Source organism: Hypanus sabinus, chromosome 7 (assembly GCF_030144855.1).
Source record: "Hypanus sabinus isolate sHypSab1 chromosome 7, sHypSab1.hap1, whole genome shotgun sequence".
NCBI lineage: Eukaryota > Metazoa > Chordata > Chondrichthyes > Myliobatiformes > Dasyatidae > Hypanus > Hypanus sabinus.
In genome coordinates, this window is record NC_082712.1 from 74401819 (window position 1) to 74421529 (window position 19711).

Below are 19711 nucleotides of genomic sequence, written 5' to 3' on the forward strand. Positions count from 1 at the left end.
TTATTTGTGGAGTAGGTCAATGGCTGGTGTTCAAATACCAGGGAGCACTGAAGGAGGAAACCCCGGCACTTCCCCAGGTCTCCGGCATAGTGCTCCGGCTCTGGTAGGTGAGGCTCTCCGGGCGGCGGTGTTGGTGAAGCTTGGGGGGGGGGGGGGGGGAGTTGCCACTACAGGCTGTCTGGGCTGGCTAGGCTGGGTTCTAGGAGTGGGTTGAGTGATATGAGTGGAGACTCGGTCCACCAGATTTACGATCTGTGTGATGTGAGCAGACAGGGAATGGAGGTTCTCCATGACCTCCCGGAGGAGTTGGTCGTGCTGTCCCAATAGGGAACCCTGGCTGGTGAGGGCTTGTAGGATGGTATTTGTGTCCGCTGGGTCCGTTTTGGCCAGATTGTTCTGTTGCAGCGAACGGGTGAACCCAGATGCAGACACTGACACGGACAGACATTGTTAACACCGGCAAACAACAGTGCAGAAACAAAACTTAGAATACACAATTCTAAGCAGCCTAGGACATGAGCTACCACACTGGCTGGGGCAACGATCTGGCGACGAGTGGATGGAAAGCCGGGGTATTTATGCTGCAGGTTAGAGGAGATTCGGGTGCACCGCAATCAGGAAGCCTGGGAGAAACATGGGGAAAAGGGAATTAGGAGAACATGAGGAATAAACGGAAGAGAAGGCCAGGACCATTACAAAATCACAATGCCTTCCAGAACTCAATGTTTCCATGAGAAAATTGCAAATAACAAGGTAGCAAAAGCACCAGGAAAAGTATTTGTTAGATTTTAGCATATTTTGTTTAACCAAAAACTGTGGCATATCTGTTTATTTACAGTAACCAAAAGATTAAAAATCAATTAGGCTAAAGAACCTTATCTACATTAAAATAATGACACTGGGCATTTTTTTCTTTACCATCTGAAAATTATTCACATAACACTGATAGGCATTTTGGTTCACCAGTCACACAAGACTTCATTATATCAAAGCCACTCTAGGTAATGTCTTTCACAACCACTAGAGAATATATTTCCCTCCCTTTACTGCAATAATTCTAATTCCATGCTTAACCAGAAAGAGGGAATGCTTTATACCACAAGCATTAACATATTATATGTGCACAATATATGGTCCATTGTTCATCAATGATTAGGTATAGCCAATAAAACTGGCAACTATCTCAACCAAAAGGAAAAAAATCTGACTTTAAATATAACCTAAACCTAGCCTAACCTGAACTACTAATTTACATTTGATAGCTCAAAGTTTAACGTATGCATTTCAATATCAATTATGCCATACCACATATTACCCCCTATATTTATCCATTTAAAAACTAAGCTTTTATAGAAGAGATTGCTTCTTTCACTGTGAGGGTTAAAATAGCTCCACCATGTCAAGAAAAACATGCCTCAACACAATTTTTAAGAAAACTTTCATTTTAAGTCAACCACTGCCTGCTTAGTCAAGAAATTTGCACTTGAGGACTGCTTATGACAAGTGATACTTTAATCGTTTCAGTCTATAGATGGATTTACCTTTCATTCCTGCACAGGATGTTGAATTAGATGTCCTTTCACCATGCACTCATAGTTTGCCTCCACCAGATACTTGTTTGAAATCTGTTTAACCTGTTCACTCTACTTCAGCATGTAGGGAACTGTTTAATTAAACCTCAGGGATCAGGAAGCAGATTTGAGTATCGCTTGTCACATAAATAGTATTGCATCTTGCTGAAACCTGCAAGGCATATTAAGGAGACTAATTTTGTGTCAAAAAGTAATATCTAGTAATGGAGCGAGTCCTGTAACAAATGTCACTCATAAGTACAGCGTTCCGAGAATGCGTGTGCACCTTGACCTACTTTAAACTTATTTTAGATTTGAAATATTACTGAGTTTGTGCACTTGCATATTTATAATAGAATGTTGATTTGGGGAAAAGATGGAAACCATGTTAATTAATGTTAATTAACCACTGGGGAAACTTGCTAGATCCTGGCTAAATTAGTCCCTATGCTTCAAGAGCTTGAAATCTCAGCTAATTCTTTATTAGACAAAAGAAAGAAAAAAATTGACATCATTTTCATAGAAGTGGTTAAGGGAAAGGTTGTGTCATTTTCTTTAGCTGCAGGTCAGCTTGGTTTCGTGGAACTGATCCCATACTCAAAAATCTGTAGATTGTAAATTATCTAACTCCTTTATATGTGGCTTTCAAAAAATGGTAATGGAGCTCAAATTGAACATGCAATTTGAAATTTTAGTTTTGAATCTTAACCCTAACCCTGAACTTTAATATTTCCATATACCAAAACTAACCAAGGTCTCAAAAATCACTGATATTAAATAAAATGAACTACTGAAAGGTGCAACACAGTCAAGGGTCAGAGAAGCAGCAAAGTTCAATTGTGGAAACAAAGCTGTAAAGTAAGAAATAGCTGTTTTACTTCCACTGAAGGAGGCAAGAAACTTCCAAACGAAATATGAAGCATTCCTCCTCTGACATCGCCCCATCTGTGGAGCCACATTGCAAAGCTAAGAAGAAACCAGGAAGAAGGCACAACATCAAGTAGCCGAATGGAAGAGGCTGGACATGGGCTTTACTAGATAGGGCAGAGCACATTTGTAAGCACAAGAGAAAGGAGAGAGCCAGCTTCTTCAACAATCCCTTCAAATACATCTGCCAGCTGTTGGAAGGTAAAAAGAACATGAAGCCAGAAGCCACCAAAGAGGAGCTGGAGCGGTACATCAGGGACCGGCACAGTGATCCAGCAAGGAAACTTCCCTTGGATCACCAGGGTATATTCCACTTCCTGCTCATCCTACTGTCCAGTTACACACCTCCCCTCCCCAGGCTAAATGAAGTCAGAGAAGTCATCAAAAAGGCAAGGTCAGTGTCAGGTCCGAACTGAATTCCTTACAAACTCTACAAGAACTGCCCTCGTCTACTAAAGATCCGGTGGAACCCTATGAGAACTGTCTAGTAAACACAGTGCATTGCATCAGAGTGGGAGAGAGCTGAGGCGGAGTTCATCCCCAAAGAGCAGAACTCCAGTTCAGGAGCATTGCACTGCTGAACATCGAGGGGAACATCTTCTTCTCTGTCGTGGTTAAAAGGTGACCAGCTAGCTCATGGGTAATGGATACATTGACACCAGCTGCCAGAAGGCAGGAATTCCAGGCTTCTCGGGATGTGTGGAGCATGCATCATTGATAAGGAACCAGATCCAATGAGCCAAGGGTGAGAAAGGTGACTGACATGTCACGTGGCTGGATCCTGTGAATGCCTATGGATCTGTGCCTCACCAGCTCATCAGATTTGCAATGGAGTTCTTTTACTTTCCTGACTGCATTACATGCCTGGTTTCTGATTAGATAGATGGATACTTTATTGATCCCAAAGGAAATTACAGTGTCACAATAGCATTACAAGTGCACAGATATACAAATATTAGAAGTTAGAAAAAAAGTTACCTTAAAAATAAGATGTACAGGATTTTCAGATCAAAGATTACAAGATTTACCATAATTTTATACAGCAATGGATGCACATTCACACCATCCAGATGGTAGTATCACACAGGGTGTCTGCGATAGCAGTGTGTGGTAAACAGAGCTAAACAGAGGTTAATAACAGGAGGGTATCATCATTTCTCTGGCTATAGGTTAACAGTTATAGAGCCTAATGGCCGAGGATGAAAATGACCTCATATAGTGCTTTTTGGAGCAGTGCAGGTGTCTTAATCTAATACTGAAAGTGCGCCTCTGTTCAGTCAAGGTGGCACGTGGAGGGTGAGAAACATTGTCCAGAATTGCCGGGATTTTCCTGGGGTCCTTTGTTCTAACAAAGACTCCAGTTTGACTCCTATAACAGAGCCAGCCTTTTTAATTAGTTCACTGAGCCTGTTGATGCCAATGCCCCAGCACACCACCACAAAGACGATTGTACTGGCGACAACAGACTGGTAGAAAATGTGAAGGAGAGGCCTTCAAACTCTAAAGAACCTCAGTCTCCTCAGGAAGTAGAGGCGACTCTGGCCCTTCTTGTATACAGCCTCTCTGCTTGTAGTGCTCCACTTAAGTCTGTCACACAGGTGCAACCACAGGTACTTTTAAGTCCTCACCACATCCACATCTTCACTATCAATAGCATCAGGAAGCAGTGCAGGTTTGGTCTTCCTAAAGTCCATCACCATCTCCTTTGTCTTTACTGATGTTGAGCTATGGATGATTCAGCTTGCACCATTTGACAAAGTCCCCACCAGGGCCCTGTATTCAGAATCAGAAGACATGGTCACATTGAAATGCTGCACAAAATATGCATACACTGAAGGAGGGAAATCAGAATCAGAATTATTATCACTGGCATGTGACGTGAAATTTGTTAACTGAGCAGCAGCAGTTCAATGCAATACATAATCTAGCAAAATGAAAAATAAATAAAATAAAAATAAGTAAACAAGTAAATCAATTACAGCACACGTATATTGAATAGATTAAAAAATGTGCAAAAACAGAAATACTGTATATTTAAAAAAATGAGATAGAGTCCAAAGATTCAATGTCCATTTAGGAATCAGATGGCAGAGGGGAAGATGTTACTGAATCTCTGAGTGTGTGCCTTCAGGCTTCTGTATCTCCTACCCGATAGTAACAGTGAGAAAAGGGCATACCCTGGGTGCTGGAGGTCCTTAATAATGGACACTTCCTTTTTGAAACACAGCTCCCTAAAGGTGTCTTGGGACCTAGTAGGCTAGTGCCTAAGATGAAACTGATTAGATTTACAATCTTCTGCAGCTTCTTTCGGTCCTGTGCAGTAGCCCCTCCATACCAGACAGTGATGCAGACTGTCAGAATGCTCTCCACAGTACAACTGTATAGATTTTTGAGTGTATTTGTTGACATGCCATATCTCTTCAAACTTCTAATAAAGTATAGCCACTGTCTTGCCTTCTTTATAACTACATCAATATGTTGAGACCAGATTAGATCCACAGAGATATTGACACCCAGGAACTTGAAGCTGTTCACTGTCTCCACTTCAGATCTCTCTATGAGGATTGGTAAGTGTTCCTTCATCTTACCCTTCCTGAAGTCCACAATCAGCTTTTTCGTCTTCCTGACTTTCCTCTTATCCTCCTGTCCTCCCTTTATACACCCAACTATTACTGCGTCATCAGAGGATTTCATGCACAAGGTTGCTGAAGAGGCTTTATGAACTAGTGACATGGGCAAGGATGAAGATCCAGCCCTCAAAGTCACAAAGCTTACTACTCCAAAAAGGGGTCAGAAGTGACATTATCTTTGTTGTAGGGGGCAAGGAAATCCTACTGGTGGCTAGGCAGCCCATCCAAGCCTTGGGAGGCAATACACTGCAGAGCTCTCTGAAAGTAAAATGAGGAAGGTAGCACAGAAACAGCTTGCAGCGGGCCAGGCCAGAATTGACCAGAGCCAACTACCTGGAAAGTATTAAGTGTGGTGCTACCAGTTCACACTGTACCAAAGGGTGATGTGGCCCCTGAAAATGTATAAAATTCCCTCAACAACCAGTAGGATGGATGGGATAGCCAACTCATACATCTGGAAATGGCTGGGGCTGCCTCAGTGTTTCTTGGACATGGAAGAACATGCCACAGAGATCCACCAGCCTGGGGTCCAAGCAGGAGAAAACCCGACAGGTCGAAGATGAGGATCTGGTGAGTAGCACCAATGCCTCAACCCAAACTGGCTGTAAGTAGACCAGGCCTTCAGCAGGCTGCAGCACCAAGAGGTTGTCGGCAAACTTCAGGCTGGACGTGCAAGACTCGGCTGGGAAAAGGCTGTGTATTTCTGGTCAAAGGCCTCGAAGACAGAGAAAGAAAGCCACAGTAGTAGAGGAAGACGGAGAGCTCTGCAGTGTATTGCCTCCCAAGGCTTGGATGGGCTGCCTAGCCACCAGTACGATTTCCTTGCCCCCTACAACAAAGATAATGTCACTTCTGACCCCTTTTTGGAGGAGTAAGCTTTGTGACTTTGAGGGCTGGATCTTCATCCTTGCCCATGTCACTAGTTCACTAGCTAGAGAGTGAAGGCAATGGTGCAGCTGCCAGGAAAGATTGACAACATGGGAAGACACCAGCAACAGCTCATTCAGTTGGTCTAACATATGGAAGATCTGATAAGCCAGATGCAGCTTCCTCATCAGGGCAACCTACAGCATCTTGCCCTGCATCCAAAATCTTCACCAGTGGTTCAGCAGGGAGGATAGCTAGATATCACCAATACCAACCTCCAACTCATCCATTAGTTAAGGCTGGTAAGAGTGCTGAATGCACCTGCCAAAGAGCTCCTGCACTGCTCCTCTCCTTAGATGAAGAGTAGAATATAAGGACAGATCTCAGCAGACAGCTACAGTTGGAAGAAAAGGGCAGTTTTTGGCTGTGGAAGGACAGAAATTGAGGTCCAACTAACTCCATTGGAAGCTGCAGCGGGTGGCAGAGAGATATCTCTGACCGGAGATGTATTAGGGCTAAAGGAGCAAAATATCAATGATCAGTGCTCCCTGGTTATGACCTGCAGTTGACCCAAGAGCACTGCTGAATATGTGGCAGGAACAACATCTTCCTGTAAATCTCATTGACATCATCCCAATACTTATTCTCAGGCATTGCAAAGGTTTCCCAGTATTGCCCATTTGATTGTGGGGCACTGGGTGCATCAGCTTAGATTTTGTGCTCATCTATGGAGTGGGACCTAAATTCATTAATTTCCGACCTGGGTAAAAGTTGACGTGCTTGGGACCCCTTCAAAAATGCAGCCTTAACTATCCAAATAGGTAGGGTTCTATAATGATAATTTATTAGTTGGTTGTATTTGCAGGAAAAAATAACTTGTGTTACTTTATAAGATAGTTTTTTATGTTGATACGATCCCATCACAGGGAAATACACATGCATGAAAGTTCTTGAAGCATGGAAGTTCTATTTCCTGATTATTCACCACTGGAAGAATGGGATGTGGAAACAATTTCACAGGTGTACAAATTCATAATTACATAAAAAATCTGGAACATTCAAATAATCTTTCAGTATTAATAAATTAAAACATTTAGATTATAAAGCAAGAAACTAAATGTATTAACTACTATTACACACCATATTGAATTATATTTTCTTAAAAAAGACACAATGACACTTAATTATTTTGTAATAAAATCTGTGATAGAATATTGACAGCTGCACTGTTAGTTTGATTACATTTCAAAATAAATTATATATATAAATAGTAAATTTTAAAAAAGCCATTCAATGAGCAGTTCAGAAGGAATTCCTCCTCAACTCAGAACTTAAATATATGAAACAATCAATGTTTAAGTTTCATCAAAAATATTCTAAATATTAATTATTTAATATTAATATCAAATGTAATAAATGTTTTTTTAAGCAAGCACTGTGGAGTAAGTAATTTATTGAATTATATCCCTGGAATTCAGGGAAAGAAAAATACATATTCTAATGAAAAATGATTCCACTTTCTTTTTATTTTCAATAATCACAAGATCGGACACTGTAGACAATAACAAAGTCAGTCTCATTTTATTGATACACCACCATTATATTCTGTTGTAACCCTTCTGCTACAGTACATTGCCACTTGTTGATGAAAAGGCGAAACCTATTAACTGTTTTCCTTTTGGAGCAAAGCATATTCTTCATTTAGCTTCTCTTTCTCTGCTATCTTTTCCAACAATGCTTCCAATAAACCTGGGACACAGGGAAACTGCAATAAAAGAAAGGATTAATGTGAAGCAGTACACATTGAAAATTGCTTAATTCAATCCTGTCTCAGGATTATAACTGGATAATGACTGAGGGAAAATGAACATTAAAACTGCTAATATTCATTGTAAAATTTAGAAAGAAACAAAAGTAGAAGCTAAAAGAATTGCATTGTATATCCTAAATCAGTATAGTTTCCTCAATATCACCACTGCTGTGTCTCTACAATCTCAAACATGAAAAGGTGAGTTACATATTCCTCTGATAATGAGCATGCCAGTTGTTGCACTCTTCTGGATCACATTCCTCATGTCATCAACTAAAGGGAATGCTTTAAAATTCATATCCGATTTAAAAATGAGATGTTCCTTCCTTTTGAGTGTTTTATATTCATGAAGCAAAAGAAATATATCATGTTGGAATCTGAAATCAAACAGAGAGTGCTGGAGGTAGTGAGCAGGTCAGGCAGCTAGTGTGAAGAGATAAACAGAATTAATGTTTGCTTGATGATCTTTCAACAGAACTTGAAATCAAACATCTCTTAAGCTGTAGAGTATTTTTGGGAATGTCTTTGATAGGGTGGAGGTGTGCCCACTGAGAGAGGATGGTGAAGACTCTTTAATTACAGCTGATCTGCCCAGAGGAGGTATGAATAAAGGGAAGTGACTGAGAAGAGATGAGAGAGAAAGAAAAGTTCTAGAACATGATACATAAGAAAGCAGTTGTTAGAGATCTGAAATAATAAAAAACAAATAATACAGCTCCTGTGGAAAGATATAAAACAGCCTGGTAATCTTTCATCAGAAGTGAAGCATAAGATCACTCTGCACCTTGTTGTGTATAGTCTATCTTGGTGGAAGTGCCTCAGGATGCCAGAATTACATCAGCTGGTAGAGTGCAGCATTGGCTCTTCTAGCTGTGGAATGAAATTTCTCCATAACCCAATTCTAAACAGCATGCATTATCCAGTGAGACTTACAACCCACCCCGCACGTCTGTGCTCCCCAGCCGAATGGAACGTTCCCCCCTACATTTAGTCTGTGTCTAGTTTCAAGTTTTCTGAGCGATTCTCCTCCTGTTTTTTGTACTTCAGTGAACACATGCCTAATTAACTCAATCTCTTCTGAATTGTCAGAATTATCTTTAATGTCTCACTTCAGTCGTCTGAAGTACCCACCCGCTTCAAGCAGGCTTCAATTATACTGGTGCATACGAAGAACGTAGAAACCTGCCTCAATAACTATCATCCAGTGGCACTTACATCCATTGCGATGAAGTGTTTTGATAGGTTGGTGATGAAACATATCAACTCCTGCCTCAAAAATGACTTGGTTCTGTTCTAATTTGCCTACCAGCACAATAGGTCTGTAGCGATGTAATTTTATTGGCTTTTCACTCAATCCTGAGGATGAATCCTCATTCATAAGGATGTTCCTTATTGACTACAGGTTGGCATTTAATACTATAATCCCCTCAAAACTAATCAGTAAGATTTAAGACCTTGGCCTCAATATCTTGTTTTGCAATTGGATCCTCACATCAGTCAGTTCTGATTGGCAACAACATCTCCTCCACAATCTCCAGTAGCACAGGTGTACCATAAGGCTGTGTGCTTAGCTCCCTGCTCTGATGCCATATTTAAGTTTGCTGATGACACCATTGTCATGGGCTGAATCCAAGTTGGTGATGAATTAGCATATAGGAGAGAGATTGAAAACCTGGCTGAGTTGTGCCACCACAGCAGCCTCTCACTCAAAATCAGTAAGACAAAGAAGCTGAAAATTGACTTCAGGAGGAGGATACCAGAGATCCATGAGCCAGTCCTCATCGGGGGATCAGAGGTGGAGAAGGTCAGCAACTTTAAATTCCTCGGTGTTATTATTTCAGAGGACCTGTCCTGGGCCCAGCACATAATTGCAATTATGAAAGAGAATGGCAGAGCCTCTACTTCCTTAGATTTTTGTGAAGATTCAGCATGATGCAAAAAGCTTTGACAAACTTCTACAGATGTGTGGTGGACAGTGTACTGAAGAATGTAGGAAGAAGGTACAGGAGGCTTAGGACCCACACCACCAGGTTCAGGGACAGTTATTACCCCTCAACCATCAGGCTCTTGAACTAGTGGGGATAACTTCACTCACCCCATCACTGAAGTGCTCCCATAACCTAGGGACTCACTTTCAAGGACTCTTCTTCTCATGTTCTCGATAGTTATTGCTTATTTATTTATTATTACTATTTCTTTATTTTCAGTCAATAAGCTTGGAAATGTTCCATGCAATTCCCTCAGTCAAATTGTTGTGAGTACTTGGGGCTCAAACACTAATTCCTGTAGCATGACATTCGTTATTATCTGTCACCCAGAAAAAACCCTCAGGAAATCCAAAAGAAGTGTTATACACTGGGTTTGTTATTGGGTCTTCTGTCATCTGTAATACAGTGGATTCCAGTTAATTGGGCCATTGGTTAATTGGGGCAGCTACGTATTTGGGACAACTCTTAAAGAATAAAAACTAGTCGAGAAAATAGCTGGGATTCCCTTTGTTTATTTGTCAAGTCAAGTCACTTTTATTGTCATTTCGACCATAACTGCTGGTACAGTACATAGTAAAAATGAGACAATGCTATTACAGGACCATGGTATTACATGACACAGTACAAAAACTAGACTGAACTATGTAAAAAACAACACAGAAAAAAAAACTACACTAGACTACAGACCTACCCAGGACTGCATAAAGTGCACAAAACTGTGCAGGCATTACAATAAATGATAAACAGGACACTATGCCACTAAATTGGGCAGGAACTTTTGCCAAACACTTTCTAACTCGTGTCAGTCGCATGGCCATTAGACACTACATTGTGCGTCGAGTGAACGGCTTCTATACAGCATCGGTTGCGTGTGTCTGCATTCAAAAAGCAGCAATTTTTGTCCCTAATAATTGGCAAGAAATAAACAGTAAGACAATTCAAACCTGTTTTGTTCACCACAGTTTCAAGAATTTTGTTAGAAACAGCCAGAAACAAAAATACAACTTCACTACTTCAACAAGTTAGAAACTATGAAGAATTTGAAGGTATTGACAGTCATTATGAAAATAAAGATTTGGAGTCTGCAGTCGTCAACAACATTGCATGAAGGCAGTACATTATCTGCACTAGGTGCCTATGCTACACTGAACAAATTCCTCCATGGGTAAATATTAGAAAATAATACACAGCTTTATTACACTGTAGTACTATAGGTAGTGTTCTAAGTTGACCTGAATTTCATTTCATTTAAATCCATAATTTGTTACTCAGTTTTTATACCTTTTTAACCATTTTCATGAAACTTCAACTAATTGGGCAACTGCCTAAATGGGTCGAAAAATACTGGTCCCAATGTGTTCCATTAACCAGAAATCCAAGTTGAAAAGTCAACTTTGATGCTATAGGTGCTATGAAGAGGAAGTTTGCAGATGAGTCATAGACAGCTGTGGGGCATACCATGGCGAGTCATGAAAGCTAGAAGTTTGGGAAAGAGAACAACAATGTTCCGAAACATCAGCAATACAAAAGCTGATAGTGTTAAGGCATAGAAGGGTGGATGAATCCCCATTGTCTAACCAAGTATATCCTAGAACACAGAGATCCAGCAAAAAATATTGTCTTTCTTAGGCATGGGTAAGGTATTGGAAGGCTTTATATACGAAAGTGTGCAAGGACAATCCGGGGAACATCAGGCAGTGAGCTGAACATCAGTGGTGGGGAGAGTTTCCGGAGGGGATTTTGAGAAACAGGGTGTATCTATTATTTGCAAAGACATGGGCCAATTAAATCAAATAAGCATGGCTTTGTGCATGAAAAATAGTGCATCACAAACTTTATTGAGTTTTTTGAAGAGGTAATCAAGAGGGCTGATAAGGGCAGAGCAGTAGATAGACTTTGGCTATGGTAGGTTGGCTTAGAAGGTGAGATCAAATTGCATCCAGGATGAGTTAGCCAAATGGATACAGAATTGGCTTGGTGGAAGGATACAGGCAGTTAATTGTTCAGACTGGAGTGGTATGCTGCAGTGATCAATGCTGGGGCTACTGCTGTTTGCATATCCTGTATTCTAATGATTTGTATGAGGTTGTAGATGGCATGCTTAGTAAATCTGAAGTTGGCCTGCATGACCTGCTTTTTGTGCTGTATAACACTGCTTTTGATTTAAATGTCCGGCATTAAATGAGAAGTTAACATAATGTTACTACAGTTTCTCATAACACAGCAGGAGGCCACTTCAGCCTACGCTGACTAAAGAAGCAATCCCATTCCGTCAGTAATTTTGACTGCAACTGATTCTCCATGTATTAGCATCAATGTCTCCCTGATTCAACCTTTCATATAGAGGGTAATTTACGATGGCCACCTAATTTATCAATCTGCATGTCTTTGGGATGTTGGGGAAATTGGAGCATGAAAGGGAAGCAATGGGGTCACAGAAAGAACATGCAAACTTCACCCATACAGCATCTGAGATCAGATCACTGCAGGATGATTAGACACACCAGTGTATTACCATGCTATCCAGCCAGTTGTGCCATGCACAAAGAAAGATTGTTACGGTTGTTGGAGGTCAGTTCTTCCAGTCCTGGTATGTATACTGTAGGAATTGCTTTGAATAATTTCTCAGGACTCACCATGGACAGTCGCTTAATCAATGCCTTTCCTTTCATCACAAGTTCAGACATAGCGAGGTTTGTTGATCTCTTCTCATTACTATCAGCAAAGAAGAAATGCAGGAACCTGAAGATATTCACTCCATGTTTTAGGACAGCTTCCTTCCCTCCACCATCTGTCCATGAATCCAAGAACACTACCTCTCAATTTTGTTCACTTCTTGCAGTAATTAATTTAATTTATATGTATTATAGACAAGGAAATAGTAGGAAAACTTAATAAGTACTTGCATCAGTTTTCACAATGGAAGACATTAGCAGTATGCAGGAAGTTCAGGAGCATCAGGGGGACAGAACTGAGTGTAGTTGCTATTACCAGTGAGAAGGTGCAGGTGGTCTACAGGTTCTGAAAAAGGTGACTGAAAAGATTGTGGAGACATTGGTAATGATCTTTCAAGGATCATTAGATTCTGGCATGATGCAGGAGGACTGGGAAGTTGCAAATGTCACTCCACTCTTCAAGAAAGGAGAGAGGCAGAAGAAAGGAAATCAAGTCGTCACTTTTATTCTCATTTCGACCATAACTGCTGGTACAGTACATAGTAAAAATGAGACGTTTTTCAGGACCATGGTATCACACGACACAGTACAAAAAATAGACTGAACTACGTAATAAAAAAAAACAGAGAAAGCTACACTAGACTACAGACCTACACTGGACTGCATAAAGTGCACAAAAACAGTGCAGGCATTACAATAAATAATAAACAGGACAGTAGGGCAAGGTGTCAGTCCAGGCTTCGGGTATTGAGGAGTCTGATAGCTTGGGGGAAGAAACTGTTACATAGTCTGGTTGTGAGAGCCCGAATGCTTCGGAGCCTTTTCCCTGACGGCAGGAGGGAGAAGAGATTGAATGAGGGGTGCATGGGGTCTTTCATAATGCTGTTTCCTTTGCGGATGTAGCGTCTAGTGTAAATGTCCGTGATGGCGGGAAGAGAGACCCTGAAGATCTTCTCAGCTGACCTCACTATCCGCTGCAAGGTCTTGCGATTATAGGCCAGTTAGCCTGAAGTCAGTGGTTGGGAAGATGTTAAGGATAAAGTTTTGGGTTACTTGGAAGCACAAGATAAAATGGGGCAAAGTCAGTATGGTTTCCTTAGGTGAAACCTTGCCTGACAAATCTGTTGGAATTCTTTGAGCAAACAACAAACAGGATAGACAAACGAGAATCAGTGGTGCTGCGTACTTGGATTTTCAGAAGGCCTTTGACAAGGTGCCACACATGAAACTGCTTGCAGAGTAAGAGCTCTTGGTATTACAGAAAAGATATAAGCATGAATAGAACATTGGCTGACTGGCAGGAGGCAAGGAGTGAGAATAAAGGGAGCCTTTCTGATTGGCTGCCGGTCACTAGTGGTGTTCTGCAGGGGTTGGTGATGGGAATTCTTTTTACATAGTTTGCCAATGATTTGGATGACAGAATTGATGGTTTTGTGGCAAGTTTGCATACAATATGAAGATTGGTTGAGGGGCAGGTAGTACTGAGAAAGCAGGGAGGCTGCTGAAGGACTTAAGACAGATTAGGAGAATGGGCAAAACATTGAGAAAATGGAATACAGTGTCAGGAAATGTATGGTCTTGCACATTAGTAGAAGGAACAAAAGTGTAGACTATTTACTAAAAGGGGAGAAAATTCAAAAATCTGAGGTGCAAAGGGACATGGGAGTCGTTGTGCAGGATTCCCCAAAGGTTAACTTACAGATTGAGTCAGTGGTGAGGAAGGCAAATGAAATGTTAGCATTTATTGTCAGAGGACTAGAATATAAAAACATGGGTGGAATGCGGAGGCTTTATAAAGTACTGGTGTGGTATCACTTGCAGTATTGTGAGCAGTTTTGGGCACCTAATCAATGTGCTGACGTTGGAGAGGGTTCGCAGGAGGCTCACAATCATTATTCCAGGATTGAAAGGCTTATCATATAAAGAGCATTTGATGGTTCTGGGCCTGTAATCACTGAAATTTAGGAAGGTGGGGGGAATCTCTTCAAAACTTATGAAATGTTGAAAGGCCTAGATAGAGTGGATGTGTTAAGGATGTTTCCTCTAGTGGGGGAGTCTAGGACCAGAGGGCACAACCTCAGAATAGAGGGAGGTCCATTTAGAATGGAGACGAGGAGGAATTTTTGTGGAAGTCGTTGCCATGGGAGGCTGTGGAGGTCAGGTCATTATGTTTAAAGTGGAGGTTGATAGATTCTTGATAAGCCAGGGAATGAAAGGTTATAGGGACAAGACAAAAGAATGGAAATAGATCAGCCATGATCAAATGGCAGAGCAGAATCGATGGGCTGAATAGCCTAATTCTGCTCCAATATCTTATGGTCTTAAATGTTTCTTATTATAACTTATACTATGTATTGCATGGTCCTGCTGCCCAATCAACAAATTTCACGACATATGTCAGTGACAATAAGTTGGTTTCTGACTCAGCATACAGCATTCAATTCTATTTGAAACTCATTGATAAAATATATAGTCAATGCCCAAATGCAGTAACAGCTTGACGACATTTAGTTAGGGTCTGATAAATGGTAAATAATGTGTGATGACACACCTGCATGAGTCCCCACAGCACCTGATGACTCTTAGTCTGTGATGTTGCTGTCAGAATATCCTTCAGGAAGATGTCTGACACCTGCAAGGTGTCAGGCCCGGACGAAGTACCTGGTTGAGTGCTAAAGGTCTGGTGGAGCATTCAAGAATATCTTCAATCTCTCGGTCTGTGTTCTAAGATTCCCATCTGCTTTAACATTAGCAAAACCAGCTAAATGATTGTGGATGTTAGGAAAAGGAAGTCTGGCGAACAGGCCCAGTTTCTATAAAAGGGTCAGTAGTGGACAGGGTGAGATCCTTCAAATTCCTGGGTGACATCATCTTGGAGGATCTGGCCCAGTACATAAATGGAACCATAAGGAAGGTACATCAGCATCTCCTGTTTCTTACAATTTTATGGAAAGTTGGCATGAAAGCTTTAGCTACAGTGCCTTGTAAGAGTAGTTACATTTGTTCACATAAATGAGTGTTACAAACAGGGATTTTGATCACTGAACTAAGAATTTTAATTTGTGAATCGTTTGCTCCTTTTTTCACAGTACAGCATTCAAAACGGAAAATTAAAAAGCATGAAAATCTAAAAATTCAAAAACTGAAATGTCAGCACTTCAATAGTATTCAACCCCCTTTCCTTAGTTGAACCACCTCTCACAGCTATTACAGCCAGCAGTCTTTTTGGATTAGATTTGTACAATGTGATGGAACAAGGTTTGCTCATTCCTCCTCGCAAAATTGCTCAAACTGTGACAGGTTAGTTGGGGAGTGGCAGTGGCAGCAACCTTGTGGTTTGGCCAGACATGTTCAATCGGGTTAAGGTTAGGACACTGACTGGGCCACTAAAGGACATAAATTTTCTTTATCTGAAGCCACTCCATGGCTGCTCTGGCAGTGTGCTTTGGGTTGTTGAAATGCTGAAAGATGAACTTCCTCCTCAGTTTAAGCTTTCTGGCAGAGGGTAGCAAGTTTTTATCCAGGATCTCTCTGTATTTAGAGGCATTCTTCTTTCCACCTTTATCTTCACATAAAGGATGCGTATATGAGAATGCTGTTCTTAGACTACAGTTCAGCATTCAACACCATAATTCCTTCCAAGCTTGAAAAGAAGCTCAAAGACCTCAGCTTTGGATAGCTGAATCCTGGATTTTCAGTCAGATCACCAGCAAGTGGTAAGAGTGGGATCCCTTATCTCTGCCTCTCTGACCTTCACCACTGGAACCCCTCAGAACTGTGTCCTAAGCTCCCTCTTTTACTCTCTGTATATCAATGACTGTATTTCCACCCACAGGTCCAATTTGCTAATTAAATTTGCTGACGATACTACATTGATTGGCTTAACCTCAAATAATAATGAGGCAATCTACAAAGAAGAAGTCATCACCCTGACACAGTGGTATTAAGAAAACAACTTCTCCCTCAAGGTCACAAAAACAAAGGACAGGAATAATGGAGACGGGCTAACCCCAATAGACATCAATGAATCTGGGGTTGAGAGGGTGAACAGCTTTTACGTTTCTCAGCATAAACATCACTGAGGATCTCACGTGTTCTGTACAACCGGATGTGTGGTGAAAAAAGCACATCAGCACCTCTTTCACCTCAGAAGTTTGGTTTTGGCCCCCAAAGAACTTACTACAGGGAAACAATTGAGAGCATCCTGACTGGCTGCATCACTGTCTGGTCTGGGAACTGTACTTTCCTCAATCACAGGACTCTACAGAGAGTGGTGCAGACAGCCCAGTACATCTGTAGATGTGAACTTCCCAATAATCAAGACATTTACAAAGAAAGGTGTGTAGAAAAGGCCCAAAGGATCATTGGGGTCCCGAGTCACCCCAACCACAAACTGTCCCAGCTGCTACCATCCAGGAAACACTACTGCAGCATAAAAGCCAGGACCAACAGGCTCTGGGACAGTTTCTTCCACCAGGAAGTCAGACTGATTAATTCATGCTGATGGAATTGTATTTCTATGTTATATTGACTATCCTGTTGTACATACTATTTATTATAAATTACTATAAATTGCACATTTAGACAGAGACGTAACATAAAGATTCTTACTCTTCATGCATAAAAAGGATGTAAGTAATACAGTCAATTCAACCATTAATCCTGACCAGATTTCCATTCCTACTGCTGAAAAGCATCCTCATAGCATGGATATGCTTGCTTTTTAAAAGCCAGGACTTCTTCCTTAGCACTCTTCCATAAATATGCTTTTTGTGGAAAGCCTTAGAGATTGTAGAGCCATGAACTTCTTCTCCAGTTGCAGCCACAGTCTTCTGCAGCTCACTCAGAGTGACTGCTAGCATCACAGTAGTCTTTCTTACAAGTGCCATTCATCTCTGGCGACTAAGTTTAGCGGGGGCAGCTGACCTTGGCAGGGTGGCAGTGGTTTCTTATTTTTTCCACTATTTTATGATGCCTTTGAGAAGGGCTTGTACCCTTCCCCAGATTTGTGCTTCTCTATTATCGTTTCCCTGACTTGGCCTGAATGCTCTTTTGTCTGTTGAAAATCTACCATACTGTTAGACCTCACAGAAGGAGAGGGTATTTATTCTTATGAATAATTTCTTCCAATTTCCTATATCAACAAGTTGGGTGAGTTGGTAATAGACATTATTACACCCTGAGGAAACTTAGCGTAGTAATTACAACAGGATGAATACTTTTTCAGCCTCACAATTTTGGTTTTTAATTTTTTGTAATTTCTTGCTGGGTTTGATTTGAAGATTAGCTCAAAAATCCTACTTCAATATGTTTTAACTTTAGAAAATGAGACAGTATAATTTGGATATAGTTGTGGGGGATGAATACTTTTTCAAAGCACAGTAACTTGTACAGATGTATGCTGGAAAGCACTTTGGCTGGAGGATCATGGACTAGTATGGAAACTGCAATACACAGGAATACAAAAGGCGACAGAGGGTGGTGGACTCAGTTTCATGATAGGTACAGCTCTTCCTACCATTGAGGTATTGTCTTAGGAAAGTGACATCCATCATTAAGAATCCTACCACCTGGGCCATAAACCTTCCTCGATGTTGCTATCTAGGCAGGAGATACAGTAGAGGAGCCTGAAGAGCCACACCTCATGGTTCAGCTACTTACCCGCTACCATCAGATTCTTGAATTGATCTCGAAAACTTTAAAGCTACCTCCAACTATATATTTTTTCCCTCTCAATTTGCACTAATGTTATTATATTTTAGTTTATTTGTTATATAAGTTGGGCATAACTTGTCTTGATTTAAATGATGCTTGTTTGCAATGTAGCATGCTGCTGCTGCAAAAAGGTACCTTCAAGGCATTTCTACCTTAGGTATTTACCCCTATGACAATAAGTTTACCTTGATACACATGCCAGCAATGATCACCCCCAACAAGACATTGACCTTTGACATAACTATTGCACCATTAATATCCAATGCAACTTCATTCACTAGAAATTCAAAAGCACAATGTAACATGGCAAAAGAGTAGTGCGGAAGTGTGGTGCCCTACAGAAGTGTCTCAACTCCTGATACACTAAAGATTTTCTACTGTATACAAGGCACAAGTTAGAAGTACACTATCCAGTTGCCTGGATGAACAGAACTCCACCAACTTTAAAGAAACTTGACACTACCAAAAAAAAAATCCATTACATGGTAACATAGCCGTTAGTACATTGCTTTATAGTTCTAGCCAGTGATCACTGATCGGGATTCAATTACCGCTGCTGTCCGTAAGGAGTTTGTACTCCTTGAACCCGGCTGCTCCAGTTTTCTCCCACATTCCAAAGATGGGCACAGTTAGGGTTAGTGAGTTGCGGGCAAGCTCTGTTGCTGCTGGAAGCTCGGATCTGATTTGACACCAATAGCACATTTCACTATATGTTTCCATGTACATGTGACAAATAAAGTGAAATTTAAATCTTTTAATCTTTTCTTTCTAAACATTCATTTCCTCCCGCACCAGCACACGGCAGGTACCATCAACAAAACGAACATTTACTGGCGACTCTGATACCAGCTCTCAAAATTACAATCTCAAAACACAGATAGGCAGGAACTTCAGGCAGAGGGAATTCCACCAGCTGCAACTTCCCCATTATCCTTATTTAGACCTTCACAATACTGAGTCTAAATCCTGCAATACCGTTCCAAACAGCACTATGGGAGTGTCTTCATGGCAGCAATTTAAACAGTACCTCACTACTATTCTAGCAAGCACCAATACGAATGCTGAATAAATGTTAGTTGTACTAGCACTGTCCATTTTTGTAACTGAATGCATGAAAATATAAAATACCATTTCTTGAATCACCTCTAGAGGGCAATAATCTTAAGTAAATAACACCAGAAAGCAGCAACTCAAAGTTCAGACTTCTATTTATTCCATGTGACACTCTTTCTCAGAGATACATTCTTATCTAAAGATCCTTCACTGCAGTCATTGTTGGTAATGAATTTTATCAGTCTTATGTTCATTATTAACAGGACCAGAGCTGCTATGTACCTGCTCAGTCTTCCAAAAACACTCCATGAACACCACCCTGGTAAAAGACATCATTACAAATGTAAGTGATAATATCAATTTAACATTGTCTGTGACAGTTCAAAACATAACAAAGGAAGATAGTGAATGAAAGTCAGTTCACTTTCTGTTGAGTATGCTGTCCATATCTTATTGAACTATTCATGGTTTAATG

The 19711-nt window shown here is 40.8% G+C and overlaps 1 protein-coding gene across 5 annotated transcripts in view; it reads right to left on the reverse strand.

The window, feature by feature from the left end:
• Positions 1-7501: 7501 nt before the first annotated feature.
• The window catches only part of cntln (centlein, centrosomal protein), a 515524-nt gene continuing 503314 nt past the window's right edge, over positions 7502-19711 (reverse strand). For all 5 annotated transcript variants that reach the window (XM_059974898.1, XM_059974895.1, XM_059974896.1 and 2 more), the window contains one exon: positions 7502-7760. In XM_059974898.1, the coding sequence (XP_059830881.1) occupies positions 7659-7760 (102 nt within the window). In that variant the 3' untranslated portion in view covers positions 7502-7658. The remainder of the gene's footprint in view (positions 7761-19711) is intronic.